Source organism: Mchenga conophoros, linkage group LG13, assembly GCF_057382185.1.
Source record: "Mchenga conophoros isolate Kocher_MC1m ecotype Shallow Benthic linkage group LG13, M_conophoros_male_GT1.1, whole genome shotgun sequence".
In the NCBI taxonomy this organism is placed as follows: Eukaryota; Metazoa; Chordata; class Actinopteri; order Cichliformes; family Cichlidae; genus Mchenga; species Mchenga conophoros.
The window spans coordinates 15927934-15948327 of NC_140538.1; the positions used below are offsets into that span (position 1 = coordinate 15927934).

The window sequence follows — 20394 nt, forward strand, 5'->3', positions numbered from 1 at the left end:
TAATCCTTCGCTGTTTTTGTTGAACATTATGGGATTACACACATTGTCACTGTAACAATAATGCAGGAATCTATTACATGATACGCTGGGCTCATGTAGCACAAGAAGTTAGCCAACTCATATTTCCAGCTGTCCGAGTAGTTGCTTCCTCAGACGTTGTGCCCTTGAGCGCTTAATTAGGTCTTTCAGGAAAAACAACTGGGATGATACGGTTGTCGAAGTAACTGATGAGCTATCCACAGCCTGACGGGAGGTGCGCTCTTTTTCCACCTATGTTCCCGTACGCTGTCCCTTTGCGTGGACAGCTGTCTCATAAGGGCTCAGGGAGACACATTCTTCTGAGTGCACAGTACAGTCAATTAGTTGCTGCTCTGCATAAGCCTTTTTCCACCTGTCGATTAATCAAAAAAAACTTCATCACAAACTGGAACCTGCTAAAAATGCTGTGATTTTCTTCTCTTCTAATTTCAATCACTGTGTTAAAAAAAATACATGTTTTCCCTTGGACGCAAACTTAGTGTTTGTATTTGATAAAGCGGTATTACAAAGGTGTGGAGAAAAAAAAAGAGCTAAACAACAATAACTACTAACCCATACAGCAGAACAACACTGGCTCACGCAGGCAACATTTCATCTCACTGGCATCTTTTTTTGTTGGTGACATGTTGGATATACTACGTGAGGGGTTGTTGGGGGTGGGGGGGGGGTCTTTTGGGTAAGTCACAAAAGCTATGGTGAGGAAAAAATGTATTATCAGCACCTTTGCCTTACACACACACACACACACACACACACACACACACACACACACACACACACACACACACACACACACACACACACACACACACACACACACACACACTTTTTTGTTCTTCTGCAATTTTCTACTTGTGCAGCCTGTGGCTCACCAATGGGATTATTTTTCAAGACATGATCGCCAACAACCAGAATGATCAATTCCCATGCAGCATGTCCGGTCCTGATGGCCATGCAGCGTAGGCGAATGTGTGCTCATTAACATTTCTTTCTGATCAGAGCAAATTAGCTCGGTAAAGTCACTGCACATCATTTTAAAAAAAACAAAAAAAAACACAGGCATTGCGTTACTCGTGCTGGCATTTCATCACAGTATGGAGCAGCATAGTTTCCTAAGCTCCAAAATACATTTTACAATTGCTTTCCCACTGGTCAGGTGCTCAGAGGTAACTTTTTCTTCTGAATGAAGGTAGCACCGTAAGTTGGCAGGAATTTGTTGGGGTGAACTCTGTTGTAAAAAACACATGAATAGTACAAAGGAGACAACCAGGCTCCCATCTGTGGTTAGGTTTAGGCAACGAATCTGAACATGAAAGTCAGTTTCTAACCTTAACGGAGGATTTGACTGAGACTTCCAAAATAATATATGCGACTCATTATTGCACAGCACATATAAATTTTTCTAGTAATTCAGTAAGCCTGGGGGTATAGCTGATTGTTCACAAACAGGGAAGTCATCAAGGCAGACAAATGAATGGGGGATGGAGGGCTCCGCCTACCAAAGACCATCCTTCCCAGTGTGCTTTTGTCCCTTTTCCATCTGGATAGAACCGAATGGGGTCTACATCAAGATGTAATCCCACCTGTCTGTGTGTGTGTGTGTGTGTGTGTGTGTGTGTGTGTGTGTGTGTAAGTGTAAAACACAGAGAGAAAGACTGAATGTGCATGGTATTTCTACTCTGCTCTGCCCAGGCAGACGGCCCCCTAATGTCAAATGACCGAGCGCCACTACACAGCAGTTGCTATGGTTACCAGCCAGGTTCTGTGTACACGGATACTCATCGCAATCTCGATCTGCAGTGAAGCACCGATGGCAGAGCAAGAGCCCCGCAAAAGAAAAACTAAATAATATTAATAACATAAGAATTCACCTACCCACCCACATGCACATACATACACACAAATCATGTTTATACTGTATGCAGTACATGTTGAGAAATACTTGCATACATGCACCCACGAATGTTAATTCCACCCACATGAGAAGATACTGTACTCACTTCACCTTCACGTAGCACTCACTTGAGTAAATACTCAGTTGTGCTGCATATCATTAGAGTGAGCAAGTAAGCAAACACAGCCTGCTGGGCAGAATTATCAGCCCCAGCACAAGTAGCACAAATCGCAGTAGGCGATACACTGGGATATCACTATGGCTAGAAACCCCTCTAAAGCAGCCGGTGCTTTATTTCTCCCTGACTGTCACAACCACTCTGTTTTACTCTCAATCTGCCCGTCTTTCTCTCTGTTGGCGTGTCTCCCTATATGTTTCTTTGATTTATCTCTCACTCTCTCTCATATACACACACACACACACCAATGTACATACAGGGCAGATTGGGAGCACTCAGTCAGAGCAGGAGATGAAAGGGAAGAGGGAGCTGTGTCCATGCCAATGGAGCTGTGTGAGTGGGGAAGTGATGAAAGAGAGGCTCATTTAGTAAATTGACAGTTCCCTTCGGGATTCTTCATCTTCTTCCCCATGAAAGGCCTGAATCTTTCTCAACTGCGAGCTATTCTCACCAGGCATGAGGAAGATGTCATATTCCAGCAAACATTAACAATGTCAGTATTTTAGTTTGGATCCATCTCTCTCCTCACTCCCACTGCTGCTCCATTCAATCCACAGATGCACAGCAGATGTCTGTGCAAAACACACCTACTTTTCATACGCTGATGTAAAATGAGATGTAAAATGAGCACTAGATGCTCCCTGACTAGCATACAAATGCAATGTGTTTCATTATTATTATTATTATTATTATTATTATTATAGTTCTGTCGTAAAATTCTTGAGCTACCCATCAGTATTTTTAAATGGTCTTTAGCAATAGTTCTCCAGGCTTTGTGAAGGTCATTGAAAGTTTTTCTTTGTACATCTAGTCTAGTCCGTGTCTGTCCTTTTAGAAAAATGTGTTCTTTTTGGTAGTTAAGAAACTTAACATTGATGAATCATCCAGGCATAGAAAAGATATCTAACTTCAGGGATAATCCATCCAGTCTACACATGAAAGACAACTTAGCAAAGAATCAATTTTAAATTATATCTTTAGACATTTTGCTCAGTTTTATGTAATGATGTAGGGACGAGTTCAGGAGTTTGGTCTCTGAGAAGTCAAATTAGTCAAGCATGATAGCAAAATTATAAAGTAAACGTCAGAGCCAGTCAGCAAATGTTGCTCATTTGTAACCTTAATAGACATTTAGCAGGAAAACATAATTATTATCACAAATGATTACAAAAGCCCAGAAAAAGAAACTGTGGTAGTCCACAAAAAAAACCAAAAAAAAAAACAACCTCAGCAATGAAAATATTTACACACAAATTTGAGCTGATACACTAATCAAGCATAACATTCAACTACTAAAACACATTTCTGTCTTCAGAAATATAAGTAAATACTAAGTAAACTGGAATTTGGCATGTTAATCTAAAAAAATAAAATAATGTGCTCTAGGTTTTTTTCAGCTTTTCTATAAAACTTTACATTTGAAAAATTCATGGATAGTAATAATTATGTCTTAGCATTGAAAATATCATTTCGATTAAAGACCTTATGCATAATTGTGGATTAGCCATTACAGAAACATAAAAATTGATTTTTGGTCATAACCAGTACTGTTAATTTAGGGCAGCTGTGGCATAAACCTTACACCAGATGGTGGACTAATAAATAGTCTAAGCACCGTGTATACACTATGTTGCCCAACACTTAAATGGGCCTCAATTTTAATCAAGTGCTGTGAAGTCTTTCCATAACTCTGCCAGTCTAAAAGGTAACAGAGGTAGCATGCTGCTCATAGTTAACTCTCTGTGCTCAGACATTAGACTGTGTGTGGAGGACATATGGGTATGCTTATAGGGAGAACACATCAGCAACTGTGCTGGTGGAAAGACTTTTTTTTTTCTTTTTAAAAATTAAAAGCTGTTTCTCTAAAGCTTTGTCATAGTAAAAATCAAACAACAGGAGAAACAGAAAGAGAATTTGACATCCTTTAGGATATGTATCCAACTTAACAGATACCTCACTACACAGACCAGCTAATTCTGTGCCAAACTATGGAAACTTGCAATATCTAAACAATGAAATTCTGAGGGTGAAAAAGGCGACTAAAAGCAACACAGGACAAGGAGTTTGTTTACTTCATAGTTCATTGTTAACAAACATTAACAAATCTTCCTCATATGCATCTAAGTATGTACATGCACACCCACACACAAAAATAAATGCAAACTCATATAGCAGAGTGAGCTGCAGTGGGCCACAGAAAGGACACTGTAGCACAAAAAAGGCCGGACAGTGCCAGCCAAATAGCCAACTGATGTTCAACTAGCCTCTGCTAGGATAAAATGAATTGCCCTACAGTATGTCTCCAGTGGGACTTGTATAAATAAGGTGAGGAAACGTGTACACGACAGTGGATTGTGCAGTGGATTTATCCAAAAGCCAACTTGATTGTGAACACTATGTGCAGTCCTTTTGCCAGAGGAAAGACCAAACTGTTGCACTTAGTTAACGGTGGCTGGGCCAAACGATTAATGTCAAAAAAGACCTGATGTATGTGTGTCTGGGTTTGGTATCTGACATGTTCATCCCCATCAGAAAAGTGAAAACTTACAAGAACTCTGCCAGTGAGTGTCTGAGCGGAGATCATGACACCGGCCCAGTCTTTGACTGAAGTCATCCATCCCACTTCATTGGCTGGCGCCTCCTCCTTCTCATCAGGGCCCTTTGGTGCTCTGTCGGCTGCCTGATTGTTGGCGGGGTTGTTCACCTTCTGAGCCTCCTAGAAAAAAAAACGGAAACGAAATCTGAGTAGGCAAATTAAGGAAACCGACAGGAACACATTGTTGATTATAAGCAGATAAGTCAGTTTGTTTAACAACAACAAATTATACGTTATCCCCCACAGTAAGGCAATTTGTCATAATCCATTATTTCCACACTTCCCATTTAATGCCTATGCATCCTGGCAGCATCATGTTCATGTTCCTTCTGAGTGGCAGAACTTCGGGTTACTCACCGTATACCTGCATGAGCCTAAAATACTTCTGGGGATACTGCAACTTAACAGTTCTAAAAAAATAAAAATAAAAAATAAAAAAACCTGATAAAAACTTTCAAACTGGTTGTTGTGGATCTAAAATGATGGCACACTTAACAGCCCGCATGGCTTCCCACTTTTCAAACACATCTTGGTGAACTATTTCTATAATATATATCAAGGAAAGTTTGCAAAAGAGCAGCCATGTTAAAAGACTGTAGGAGATGGAGAGCATGTACTGTACGTAGTATAAGTTTCTGAACTTATGTATACCCTTAAAAAACTACACATTTCTTTAGGACAAAAAAAAAAGGGTGTCACTGCACCCATCACGCCATCATAGCATCCATCTGCTACTATTAATGGTGAATATGTGTGTTCAAGTCAAATAACAAGATGTGTATGAGGCCACTCTAATTTTATTGCGCATATGGCATAATTGTTCCTCGGGGTAAACTGTTGTTCTCATGCAGCCCTTTTAATGTGCCTTCTCGTGTCTGGCTGAGTGAGCAGAGTTGCATGGCACTTCATTGACATGCTTTGTTTGGCACAGTTGCTGCATGCAGCTGTTCCTCTCTAGAAATTCGCTCATTCCTGATTTGATACAAGTAAGCACTCTGCTACCTTGTCCTTCTGCCAGAAAATGAAGCAAGTGGATTTCCTCCACTTTTGTCTTCCTCAAAGAAAAAAAACCTATATTCAGGCATAATAAATGGAGTCCATAGAGAATGCCTGGAATTGAAATAACTTTAAAGCCCCTGGATTATGTGGCATCGGTCCACTCTGTGGGAACAGCCTCATAGTGCACATGTAGCACTAGGAAAACATTTTACATGTCCCTTCTCACAGTGACATCTGACAAGTAGCCATCAGAGTAGATTATGTGCTATGTCAACAAAGTAAAATTAGTGTCCCTGTTGTGTAAGTGTGGGACGTTTGTTGTGATGACCCCATGAAATTCAAAAATGGTGACGAGTGAAAACTATAAGTGTTTACAGTGAGTTTATTCTTGTTTTTAAAACCCAACACATCATAATTCCTAGAACTTTATGAAGCAATAAAGACATGCAACCAAAAGCCAGCTGACCACTGGGGTGACCGATGCACACCCACATGTAATACGAAAACAAACCAGACTGCAACTTGAGTATTTCTGCAGGGCTAAAGAGCAGATGAGCCCAAGAGAGTGCTCTGTCCATTTCAAGAGGATTGTCTGGTTAAATTGGATTATATTTGATAATGATATGGCATGGACACAGCTGCCATTTTCCTAATTTCATTCTAACCCATAACAATGCCAATAAACTGACCCTAAAAAAGCCTGCCTTAGTCATAAGATTATTATCCAGCTTTGCCGTTGGGCCTCGCAGTACTCCAGTGGGTAATTCGGTTAGCTATGGTTTATATGCTCATTAAATGACTCAGCGTTTGGAGACTCACAAACTTTTGAAGTACCTATCGTGAAAGTGACGTGAAGCATTCAGCTTTGCTTTTGAGCACCACAAGAATTCAGTATTTCCGACAGGCTGCTATCAAGCACATTTAACATTTAGAAACTTTAGCTTAATATCATTTAAATAAATAACAGCCGGTTCAGGCATTTTATTTGGCAGAAAAAGTGAATGAGGCATTGACCTGAGACAGATATAGCCTGGTTCAAAGTTAAGTGCTGTGTTTGTTCTAATAGATAATTATCGTCCACTTCACCAGCCTGCGTTCAATATTTTTGTTCAACACAAGAGGTGCTATTGCTGTTTTGTTGTTCACTTTCTTAAAATTAAAATAAATTAATATTACAATGCATTCTTAAACACAGTGGTTCAACAAAACCCATTGCAACGGTTTCTTATTCACCCATTTGTTAGCATACCAGTGGTATTTAAGGCTACTGTAGCATGTGCAGGGGCTACTACCCCGTCTCATCCCATTCTCTTTCCTCCTTAAGTCCTCCACTAATCACACCGTAACCAAGATATCTGAAAAAGTTATCAACGTTTTATAAAGTTCAAGCTCCCACCATGAAACTTTATTGTATAAGAGCTTACCGGATATGTCACACTGCAAACAGTTAAATACTTACATCTAACTGAATTTCTCCCACTCCCACTCATCCACTCACTTTATTGCATTGCCAGCATGCGGCAAAGACCCAGGAAAATTTGTATACATGCACATACACATGTCACCATCCACAGGGATGTCTACGATTTCACTCTGACTGACACTTGATAGCACTCCAGACAGGGTGTGTGTTAGTCTATGCCCACCAGTTACTTCTCACCCAGAAGAACCCCAAAACCTCACATGCTGCACAATTATACCACAGCAGGAGCACAGCACATCACACCAGGACTACAGTGTGTCGTGCAAATGTCACATCGCTTGTTTCTGGCTCTCTTTGCCATTTGCAGTGTTGCTGTTTTTTTTGTTTTATTTATTTTAAGCATGTTAAAAATCCCTGCAGTCATCTGTTTGGTCACAGTTGTGGCTTTACCTTCATGAATTACATTTCATACAAAATACAAACTGCACATTACATTTACTTTACAATGATTTCATTTCAAATGAAACAAGGATTTCCATCTTGTTACAAAATAACTGCTACTATTTTGTTTTTTCAATAATATATTATGTGAAGACCTCCATGGATGCCAGTTTAATCACAGGACAGTAGTTCTCATTACAGGGAGTGCAGAATTATTAGGCAAGTTGTATTTTTGAGGAATAATTTTATTATTGAACAACAACCATGTTCTCAATGAACCCAAAAAACTCATTAATATCAAAGCTGAATGTTTTTGGAAGTAGTTTTTAGTTTTAGCTATTTTAGGGGGATATCTGTGTGTGCAGGTGACTATTACTGTGCATAATTATTAGGCAACTTAACAAAAAACAAATATATACCCATTTCAATTACTTATTTTTACCAGTGACACCAATATAACATCTCCACATTCACAAATATACATTTCTGACATTCAAAAACAAAACAAAAACAAATCAGCGACCAATATAGCCACCTTTCTTTGCAAGGACACTCAAAAGCCTGCCATCCATGGATTCTGTCAGTGTTTTGATCTGTTCACCATCAACATTGTGTGCAGCAGCAACCACAGCCTCCCAGACACTGTTCAGAGAGGTGTACTGTTTTCCCTCCTTGTAAATCTCACATTTGATGATGGACCACAGGTTCTCAATGGGGTCCAGATCAGGTGAACAAGGTGGCCATGTCATTAGTTTTTCTTCTTTTATACCCTTTCTTGCCAGCCACGCTGTGGAGTACTTGGACGCGTGTGATGGAGCATTGTCCTGCATGAAAATCATGTTTTTCTTGAAGGATGCAGACTTCTTCCTGTACCACTGCTTGAAGAAGGTGTCTTCCAGAAACTGGCAGTAGGACTGGGAGTTGAGCTTGACTGCATCCTCAACCCGAAAAGGCCCCACAAGCTCATCTTTGATGATACCAGCCCAAACCAGTACTCCACATCCACCTTGCTGGCGTCTGAGTCGGACTGGAGCTCTCTGCCCTTTACCAATCCAGCCACGGGCCCATCCATCTGGCCCATCAAGATTCACTCTCATTTCATCAGTCCATAAAACCTTAGAAAAACCAGTCTTGAGATATTTCTTGGCCCAGTCTTGACGTTTCAGCTTGTGTGTCTTGTTCAGTGGTGGTCGTCTTTCAGCCTTTCTTACCTTGGCCATGTCTCTGAGTATTGCACACCTTGTGCTTTTGGGCACTCCAGTGATGTTGCAGCTCTGAAATATGGCCAAACTGGTGGCAAGTGGCATCTTGGCAGCTGCACGCTTGACTTTTCTCAGTTCATGGGCAGTTATTTTGCGCCTTGGTTTTTCCACACGCTTCTTGCGACCCTGTTGACTATTTTGAATGAAATGCTTGATTGTTCGATGATCACGCTTCAGAAGCTTTGCAATTTTGAGACTGCTGCATCCCTCTGCAAGATATCTCACTATTTTTGACTTTTCTGAGCCTGTCAAGTCCTTCTTTTGACCCATTTTGCCAAAGGAAAGGAAGTTGCCTAATAATTATGCACACCTGATATAGGGTGTTGATGTCATTAGACCACACCCCTTCTCATTACGGAGATGCACATCACCTAATATGCTTAATTGGTAGTAGGCTTTCGGGCCTATACAGCTTGGAGTAAGACAACATGCATGAAGAGGATGATGTGGACAAAATAGTCATTTGCCTAATAATTCTGCACTCCCTGTATTGCACACTGAACAGCGATAGCATATTGAGCAGCACTGACGTTTAACATTCTCTCTATGCATGCGAGTGCGTTTACGGTGAATGAGAATACATGAATAATGGATGTAGTCACGAACTAAAGGCTAGGCAGATCAGGAGACATAATGTAAACAAAGAATTTCTTCTAGCTTATTTGAGCGGCCGGCGGTGGGCTAAGCTCACGCACAGAAAGCCAGTGAAGCAGACTGTTATGGGAGAATCCATCTGCTGGCTATATATAAACACATCTGTGATGTCAAACAGGGCGAGACAGGCAGACAGAGAGAGAGAGAGAGAGGGATTCAGAGAGGGAGCCGCAGGAGTCAGTAAATGTGTTTACAACCAAAGTCCACAAAGGACAAAAAAAGTAAATATTATAATAATAATGAAAAAAGCAAAGACTTAAACAAAAAAATATATGGTTGGATGCTAATGCTCACCTGGTGGTCAGAAACATGATATATATATATATTATATATATTATATATATCATATTACATTTTATTGTTTTCAGTTCATCTTATTAACAGGTGTTATTATTCAGTTCCCCACAGGCATATATGAAATGTAATAATTCCCTCCTGGTGCAAATTAAACAATTCAAGCTTCTACAGTGAGCTGTCACATGACACATAGGCAACACACTGTAAACATCTGCTTAAACAGAGGTTGCTGGAGCATTAACCCTGTCCTTGCCATTACCACCCCTGACCATCGCTGTAACAAAAAAAACAAAAACACTTCTGGAACCACAAGTGTTGTAACTTATTGTAACATTTTTGCAACCCTGTGCAGAGCCTATGTGAACTTTAGCCTCAGTTTCCTGTTCTTAACTGACAGGAATGGCACCTAGTATGGTTTTCTGCTACTGTAGCCCAATCTGCTTCAAGGTTCGGTGAAGATGCTCTTCTGCATACTATTGTTATAAAAAGTATTCATTTGAGTTGCTGTCGTCTTCTTATCACCTCAAAGCAGTCCGACGTTCTCCTCTGACATCAACAAGGCATTACTGCCCAGAGAACCACCGCTCCCAGGATTTATTTCTTTTTTTAGGCTATTCTCTTTAAATCGCGGAGATGGTTGTGCGGGAAGATCCCAGCAGATCACCAATTTCTGAAACATTCAGACCAGCCTGGTCAACCACGCCATGTTCAAAGTCAGCATTTTGATTCTTGGTTTGAACTTGCGCAGATTATCTTGAGCATATCTAAATGCCTGAATGAACTCGTGCTGTTGCCAGACGATTGGATGTTTTGGCATTTCTGTTAACAAGCAGTCAAACAGGGGCACCTAACAAACTGGTCGGCGACTGTATATTGGAATCCCAGCATTATTTCACTCATTTTGAGTGGGTATTTCAATTTGGTGCCTCAAATTGATGATGGTGTGTCAGTGGTTACGGCATGCAGAAATAAACATAATTGGTATCGAATATGCCAACCAATCACATTACAGTTTGCGTTACAGTCTTTTAGATAAATCAACATTATTAATTTTAGTATTGCATCAGTGCATAAAAGCATTTGCAAATGAACTTCAGAAGCATTAGTATGAGTCACGTTAAGGCCTAAAATATATGTAGTTCACCTACTTCAAGAATCTTCTTTCCAAAAATAGATGAACATTGTTAATATTAGGACTGTACCAATTAACAGAGTACACAGGGGAGGGCTGGTAATAATGAGCAAGAGAGTGGCAGAACACAAAAAAAAATATGACACAGGAAGGAAGGAAGACAAAGAGAGGAACTGACAGTGAGAAGTCTACAGGACGGGGACAAAAACACAGGGACTGTGGGGTAAAAGAGGACACTGAGTCAAACAAAGACTCGGAGGGAGGCAGAGAGATAGAATGCCAGAACAATAAAGCAAGAGGAGCAGAGATAATGACAGAGACAGAAATTAAAAGACATCAAGAGAGACAGGAAAACTGAGCAAACACACGACTGACAGAGAAGGAGAGGACAGCGACAGAGAGACAAAGATACTGAAAGACAAGGGGGGTAAACAAGTAGCTGAAAGACAGACAGCGGCACAGATTAGGAGCAAGAGAAATGGTAAGTGAGAGTGAGAGAACAAGAGACAGAGGAAAAGACAGAAAGAATAGACAACGGAGAGAGAAAGAGAGAGAGGACCATGCCCGTCTGACTCGGCTGATCTAACCGGACTTGGCTTTAACGCAGCTGTTCCTCTGGCTTTCATTCGCATTGCTGGGGAAAACTCTATTCCACTGTGAGAGGCTATTTATAGCCTCACCCTGGGAGATGAGAAACTAGTGAATCTCATAACATGCTTCGTTCCCCCTGTTTGCTATTTAAATGCCGGTACAGTTACCCAGTGTCCCTGGGTTACAGCCCTACACTGGGTCATAGCAGAAGGGAACACGGAGGAAGAACACACACTCTCCTTAGAAACCAGTTTAAAAGCCCACATAGACAGGTGCAAGGCTGGATATGATAACACCGTGAGGAGAAAAGCTATTCCTGTGTAAAAACCACGCCTACTGAATCATATAGAACTATGGAGGCCAAATGTTACAGACTGGCTATTACCGAGTGATATGCAAATCTCTGCAACAAAGAAATGAGCTCAGTTATTGTCCCAGTTGGTTTTTATGATCAAATAAATGTATTTATTTCATAGTTGCCCCTTGAGAACCCAGATCCGTTATTGCAAAGCGCAGAGAAAGAAGTTCACAAAGTTCTGATTTTAAATGATAGGCTGAGGGCTTGTTATGCTAACGTGTTTAATTCAGGTACGGACTGGAATAAAATCTGGATGGTGCCCATATTTGTAGATTATGCCCCCAAAAAATTACAAATATGTATATGTTCTGTACTAAATCTGCCTGGAGGAAAGTGACTTTATGGGGCCTAACACAAGATGTATCAAGAGTATTATGAAAGAGAGTGGCACAATGGGTTTCTCAAGATCTTGCTTTCACAATCCCCGGAAGCAAAGATTGAAATTGAAAATAATATCTGATTAATTTCCCAGCCATGGGCAGCACAAATATCCTATCTGTTGTTGTCAAAAAGAAATTCCCACTCAGATACTAATCGATACTAAAAGTCACTATTGGATTAGATACTCATTTGCGACAATATGAATACCAGCAGTGCCTCGCTTTTCAGCTGACACACAGTCCCTGCTCTCACTAAGAGGATGCAGTAATATTTCACATTCATAGCGCTGAATTTCAAGAGGTCAGAAAAGCTCCTGTCTTAAAACCATTAAAGTAATAAGGAATTATCATGAATGTAAATCTGGCCAGAGCCACATTAACTTTAGGTGCTTAATTAATAGTAGTTAGCCTTAGCTGCTAGCCACATTAGCTATCTGTTATCTTAAGGCAGGGGTGTCAAATTCAAATACACAGTGGGCCAAAATTCAAAATGGAACAAAGTCGCGGGCTAACATTAATATTTATCGAAAAAAAATAATCTTCCTCCAGATATAAGAATGAATCTTTTCTTATGGACTCAAACAAGTTTAGCTGAAAAACTGAATATGGAACAAGCAAAGCTTAATACTAAACAATATATATATTAGCTGTATAATACCAGTAGGCCAGCTCTGATAGGAATTTGGTATGGCTTCGCGGGCCAAATGTAATTAGGCTGCGGGCCAAATTTGGCCCACGGGCCAGAGTTTGACACCTATGTCTTAAGGTAACGGCTAGCGGTTATAGCTAATAATAAAATGATAACATTGATGTGGGTTATTTCAATCAATTTCAATCATTTGTTAGATTTTGTACATTTATAATTTAGTTAGTTTACTCAGCTACTGTTTTTACTGTCTTGGAGCAACTGTGACACATAATTTTCCTTATTACAGTATTTTGATTCTGATTTATTTGCATCTAAAAAGTGTCAAGTTCCAGATTCCAGCTGAGAAAAGTCTACTAGCAACTAGACAGAAATAGCAGAAGTGTACTTTAAAAGTGCCTTAGCAATGAAAACATGGGGCAAAGTCAAGAGAACCAAAGCACTAAATATAGGATAAATATTTATTCAGAGCTTAATACATTTATTAAACCACCTGTCATAAAAACAAGAAAATACTTTAGAAACTTCTAAACAAAAACAAAAAAACTTTTTTAAAACTAAAGTAAGACAAATTATATTATAATTTATTAGGCAAATAATCAGAATTCTCTTTTTTATGTCCAAATTTGAATCAACAAACTGAACTCAAAACTCACAACTTAATGAAGCAGGATGTTCAGACACTAAAATTCATTTTTCTGTTCAGGAATGGAAGAAAACAACTGTAATTCATCTTAATCAAAAAACAATAATATACATTATAATTTTTTCTACATTGTGTAAAGCATTAAATGTGAAAATTTATAGAAAAGAGCAATGTTTTTGTTGAAATTTGAAGCTCAAGGGTTTAGGTTCATAAAGAAAAAGAAAAAAAATCATAAGCTTTTCATAAATTAGGACAATGCTGTGAGTCAAAACTCCAAACTATGCAGACACTTTCAAATACGTCATCACAGTGTGATCAATCAACAAAATACCATCAGTGCCGCTGAGAAGTTTGTCCATCTCCAGAAGCACATTAGCCCTGTGCTGCCCCTCTGTGCCTGAGAACTGCAGGCCAGAGAAGGATTAGACGATTTGTAGACACTGAACTATATAAATAACATCCACAATATCGGCAAAACAGGAAGACAAGCCAAACGGTTTACATCTCTCTGCATCTCTGATGGACAGCATGCCCATCTGCACAACAGGGCATGAACTCAGTCCTACTAATGGCTGCTGTTCAAGTGCACATTTTCTTTGTCCCGATTGTAACGTCTCTTCAGCTAGCTAGAGAAAAATGATAAGACATGAATATATGATCTGATGGCAGCTGATGCTGACTAAAACGTCCCTCTGTTCATACAGCAGAAGACAGAATAAAGACACATTCACATTAGCGCTGCCTTATAACTGGAGGGAGGCTGACAGAAAGAAATATCTTGAATGTACAGTCCGGTCGATTCATAATACTGTACTGCACCTCTCCCATTGATACAACATTTTAAGCCTCAGTGGTCCAGGATAAAAATAGATGATGCAGTAAATTGCAAGACTGAAAGGTCAGCACTTGTCATCCGTAACGTCTTTGAGTTTTATCATCTTAATGTCAGCGGATAATAGAAGGCCAGTGGCTTAAATGAGGGCATACTAAAGTTGTAGGGTATATAATAAAATACCCTGAATGAAAGTTGGGTTTTTTTCCTCATTTGATCTGCTACAGAGCAGAGAAAATTAACAAATGCCTGCTGTGTCTCCTTAAGGTGAAGTTGTTTGGCAGTAACAAAAAAAAAAAAAGAGCCTTTTTCAGTCAGGACAACAAAACAAATACCACTAACTGCTGGTTTCATTTAGTTTTCGGTGTGTCTGGGCAATAAATGGTATTACAGCAGTTTCAGACCCTAAAAATCAATACAATAATTTTCTTTGCACTTTCCATTACTCTAAACCAAGTAGAAGGCTGAGATTACATCACTGGAATTTGCACCCATCAGTCACCTCTGCTCTCGTCTGCGAACCTTAATTCAACCTAAACAAGGCGAGAAACTGTCAATCAAGCTGTCAGCCTCCCACAAAAAGCTTGTCGCCTCATCTGCAGAGCTTTGCCTCCACTCCATTACCCCGCGACTTCAGATCATGTCAGAATGTGAGAAAGCATAATAACTTAGATCTAGACGGAGGTGTGCAAATTTAACAAATTACTGTGCAGGGAGAAAACACACCACAAATGTAAAATCATTACAGACAACCACAAATTCTCCTCCACATGCTGTGGCCTTGCAATAATTGGTCATTTGATTCTCAGCAGGCTCAGGCTATCATCTATATTTTCTTTCTTTTAAATCATCAATCTGATGATGGCTTGTTACTATGGCGATCCACACATGCTCACATTCTCGTTTTCAGTGCAAATTAGATCTGAAAGGAAACACTTTTTTATTTCCTGGTCAATTTAACAATCCATTCAGTGTGAATGCTGAAAATTAAAAGACAGTGGTTACTGCAGAGTTACGCATCTGGATTTTTATTTTTATTTTCTTACATTGTGGACATGTAAGAAACACCACAACCAAAACATGTTTGTGGGCCAGACAGTAACCCACAATAATTTCCCAGATTTGGTTACATAGCATTTTAAGCTTAACCTAAAAGTAGGTGGAATAAAAATAAATAAATAAGAAAACATGCTTGAGTGACATCAGCTTTTATCATACTACAGCCATCAGTGAAGAAATGACCTGAGGCTAAATTCTGACATTTTGTACTGCAGCCCACGAGTGTGCCTGAATGAATTTACAAGCAGTGAATAGAAGAAAAGCCCAACAAAACATGGCCAAAAACAGGTCCTAAAAGCACTTAGACTGAGGTTATTATAGTTAACCAAAAAGAAATGTTAAATCGACCTGCTGTGCTCTTGTTTGGGATGCGGACTTGATTTTTCCAGGCGGTTTCAGATTAGTTTTTCCAGTAAGTGAAACACAAGAGGAATGAAGTGCACGGAATAAACTGGATGTGGAAAACAACCCAAAACATTGTAACAAAATAAAAGTAAAAAATATAAATAATATAAACTTTAAAAAAAATGATACTGTTCAGGGAAAAACACAATGCACCTATTTTTAGTAAAAGGAAAAAGAAAAACCAACAACAAAATATTAAAAAAATCAAAACAAAACTCAGTGAGAAAAGCTGCTCTGGAAACTAAATTTAAAAAATGGTAACGAAAAACATAATGACAACTATAATAACTACTCTCATTTAGACATCTACATGTTCCCATATAGTCCACATTTTTGAAATAGAAACTTTCTGTCCTATGTAGAGTGTCAACATTCCTTAAATAATTACTTCATTAAATAATTAACTGTGTCATTAATTAATTACACTTGGAAATAATTAAATTAAATTTAAATTTATTTCATGTATAACATTTAATACATTTTTTTATCTATTTCAAATCTTCATTAATTATTGACAGATTTAATTAAATATTTAACAAAGTATTCATTTTGGCACTCGTGGCCCGCCGTAGTCTTATACTATATTCTCTGCATTAAACGCTACTGTGACCCTTACTTGAAATGACACTGTCCTTGTGATGCTCTTGCCGCTTAAAACCTCCAACCTATATCTGTGCTGCCACTCTGTGAAGGTTCACTCTGTTTTCTATTATTGCTCTCAGAATCTGGACTTTCGCCCGTTCAAGGGCGATGGACATTTTTGCTTGCCTATGTGTGTGTGTGTGTGTGTATGTATGCTCAGGCCAACGACTGATTTCTGTTTCATCTGGACCACAGTCTGTGTCGACGTCGCTTACCACACCTATGAATCAAGAGGTAATAGTGTTTCTCCTAGTTTGTAACCTGTGTCAGAGCCTGAAGTGAGCTCACAGCAAACTAAGGCGCACACCACACAATAACTGTGTCACACAACCGAGGCCAGTTTTTAATTTTATCATCATTAATAAAGGTATAAACCTACTAGTTAACGATTCCTAAAGACTATAACATTTTTTTACTGGGTCTGAAAAGCATTACATGCTGTACAGGCAATGTTTACTAAAAAAATGCAAGGAAAATGAATTTTCCTTCCTCGTTAAAAACAAGCAAACAAAATCAAAGACTCAGTAAAAACACTCTCCTGTCTAAACCTGTATTCTAGTCATTCAGCTTTAATGCATTTTATTGGTAGATTACCTCAAACTAATCACTTACCAGAGCAATTTAATTACAGTGATGTTGGAGGGTTTTTTCTTTAGTTTTTAGGCACACATGAATTACAGTATCCACACTGTGTTGTGTCTTTAATAGACTCACTAATTAGCAAGTCAGGCATGGCGTTTACAGAATAGTAAAAGACAGTTAAATTATTTTTTTTATTTTTTTAAAGGAGGCTGTTTACTATTATCTATTGTATGTTATATCCATGTATTAATTACATGTACTAAACAGATTCAGACCGGCATTTTTTGCAGTATTTGATCATTTGAGAGTTTAAATTTGTACTTCCTTGTGTAACTTCAGCTTCAAAGTACTACGTAAATGTTTTCTGAAACCTGTTAAACTGAAAGTAAGAGTTGTGTTTCTTCCACACCTGTCACACCTGAACTCAACAGTGCAGAGAACAACAACAGACACAGCAGTACAACAGCAGCCTTATCAAACAGCCACCACCTGTCGTAGCCCTGATCTCTTATTGCCCTCGGAACACTTTAACGAGCTTTCTCCCTAAATACAGACAGACGGCTCGCTCTCTGTCAATAAGTGACTCAGCGTTCAACAGACAGATGAAATCGGGGCCCCATTATCCCGAGCAGAACAGGCCGCTTAGGTGTTTCCCAGGAGCGGAAAACAATCAAAATGGTAGCTGTTGCCCTAATTGGCTCCCTGCTGTCTAACCTGCACTGATCAATGGCTCGGCTCTATAAAGACCAACATCCAGATATGACTGGCAGATGAATCTTTTAGCAGCAGATTGGTATGTAGTGCTAAGCAGTGACGTTCAGTGTTGAAAGCAAACAAGGCAGGAAACAACAGGCCGCCAACCTCTCACTCTTTTCTCTTTTTAACAGTTTGTAGTTGTAGTTTGTGATAAAGTAATTAAATCAAAATAAAATGTGATTTGAAAATCATTTAAACCAAATACTTAACAGTAAATAGCAAAAAGTTCTGATATTTTCTTTGCTTATTGAATTTCAACAAGAAACTTGTTTCATGGTGAAAGGAAAAAAAGTTAAATGTTTCACAACTAGTTAGGTTAATTAGAAGCATGATTGGGTTTAAAGAGCATCCCAGAGGGCCTCCCTTAAGCAAGTAAGATCAGGATTTCTGTGAAAGATCGCATGGGTACATTTTCCAAAGAAATGTTTCTCAGCTGAAAAATACAAAGAAGTTTGGCATTTCGTCACTTATGAAACATAATCTGATTTAAAAATCCAGAGAATCTGTTGAAATCTCCGTACACAAGGGGAAAGACTGAAAATATTACGAGGATCTTTGCTACATCCAGAAATTCAAGTTGAACCTCCACCAGGCAGGAACATAAACAAATGCCGTTACTTTCTCGATCAAAAGGTTTAAGATAGAACTGAGAGGAAATGGGAAAGTGTTCTTTGGTCTAACCAATCCATATCTGAAATTCTTCCTTTGAAATATGGGTGCCTGGTCCTCGGTACGTAAGAGGCGGGGAAACATCTGCCTTCTTATATTTGCACAGTTTAAAAGCCAGCATCCCTGATGGTATAAAGGATGCATTATTAGTGGAAGGACACATGCAAAGGCTTAGTTAAGGCTGACTCTGAATTAAGGCTGATGCCTATATTCGTTTTGGAGCAATGCAAGTTTGTGTATGACTTTCACTGATTTGACAAGGCAATGCTAAACATATTGTTTGTTTGTACTGCTGCAGAAGAGGACGAGTGCTAAACGGACCTGCCTGCAGTCCAAATGTGTCAGTATTCAAAGCATCCTTAAATGGAAACACACAGCGATCCAACCTTTTTGGACACCAACCTTCACTCACACACACACACATACACATTTTTTTAAATCAGCAAACAGGAACAGTGTACTTTTTGAATCAGCTGGATCAATCAATCACTGTTGACAAAGCATTAAACAGCTTCGGTGTTTATCTTGTCGTTTGTTTTTGGCTTAAGCCGACAAGAGATTAAAAAAAAACTCTGATATTTAAAGAACTAGTCATTCCAGAAAATGTGTAACTACAGAACAACAAGTGAGCAGGAAAGGCTGCATGGTGGGAGTCCTGCAGTCTATGCATACGATATGAATGACTAAGTACGAACACGGTCTCTCAGCACACCCAGCAAGCAGATTTGCATATATGCAACAGCATGTCCTCGATAAGCTATGATTCACTCGATTACAAAATCAACTTCAAACGTTAAAACAGGTTTTTGGATAGCACCCGCTCAAGTTATCCCTAATAATATGTTCCTCTCTGATGCATTATCACATTTAACATGTCAAGCCACCGCTTTTACTGCTCCCGTCAACATTTTCACACTCGTTACCCCCTATTTGTGCATTTTTGTCCTCTCCACTCTAACAGCCACGTAAAAAGACCCTTTAAAAGGTATAATCACATGTACCCATTTCTTTCTATTCCCCCCATATCTATTCTCAGTGTCATCTCTCCTTGTCTATCCTGTCTATTCACATTTCCTTCCAATTCCTCCTAATTTCTTTTCACTTTCTCATCTTCTATACTCACTTTTCCCCTCCACCAGCTTAAGAAAAGTCAGAATAAACCAAGAAGATTAGGCTCTCTTTACTTGAGAGACAGATCTCCGTATCTTTATCTTATCCTGATGCAATAATACCTTAAAATCTTTCACTAATGCCAGTGAGTGCACGCGTCTATATGATTTTTTTTGTTTGTTTTTTTAAAGATGAGGTGTAGGTATGCATCGGATGTGGAACAGCAGCAAAAGAAGTAAAGGTTTGAAATTTAATCTGTTTATTTACTTGTTTGATTCCTTGTCTAATGCGAAGCACTAAACAAAGATGAGCTTGTTTGTCTTCTGATTTCTAAAAGAAAAGTGTTTGATCAGGTCCATAAACTGTATTGCATAATATAGAGGTCAACAATGTTATCTGGGAAGTGTTCTTGTTGAAGGCAGTAAAAAAGGCAGTCATCTGAGCCTAATGATTCAGAGCCGTGACCTTGATTTGAGAACAGCTCAGAGGCTAACAAATGGAAGTGCAAATGATTTTCTTACTCTAGGCTCATTTAATCATTTTAAATTTAGATCTCATGCCTCCCACTGGGGAAAAGAAATCAGCTTCTTTCATACAGAATTTGCATGTTTTACGCCTGAAGTTAGGAAAAGGAATTGGGGAGAGGACATGGCGCAGATTGGTATGGCTTGTGCGCTCTTATCAGCCAACACCAAGGCCCCCCGATGTGTTCCACGGGGAAGATTGCGTTTCTTTACTGTGACCTCACACAGAGAGGACTTTGACCTTAGCTAACAAGATCCATTAAGGAGAGACGAAGCCTG

At 39.2% G+C, this 20394-nt stretch overlaps 1 protein-coding gene across 13 annotated transcripts in view; it reads right to left on the minus strand.

Moving 5' to 3' along the window:
* The window catches only part of kcnma1a (potassium large conductance calcium-activated channel, subfamily M, alpha member 1a), a 151503-nt gene that overhangs the window by 101714 nt on the left and 29395 nt on the right, over window positions 1-20394 (minus strand). For all 13 annotated transcript variants that reach the window (XM_085296696.1, XM_085296691.1, XM_085296695.1 and 10 more), the window contains exon 2: window positions 4660-4827. In XM_085296696.1, the coding sequence (XP_085152822.1) occupies window positions 4660-4827 (168 nt within the window). The remainder of the gene's footprint in view (window positions 1-4659; window positions 4828-20394) is intronic.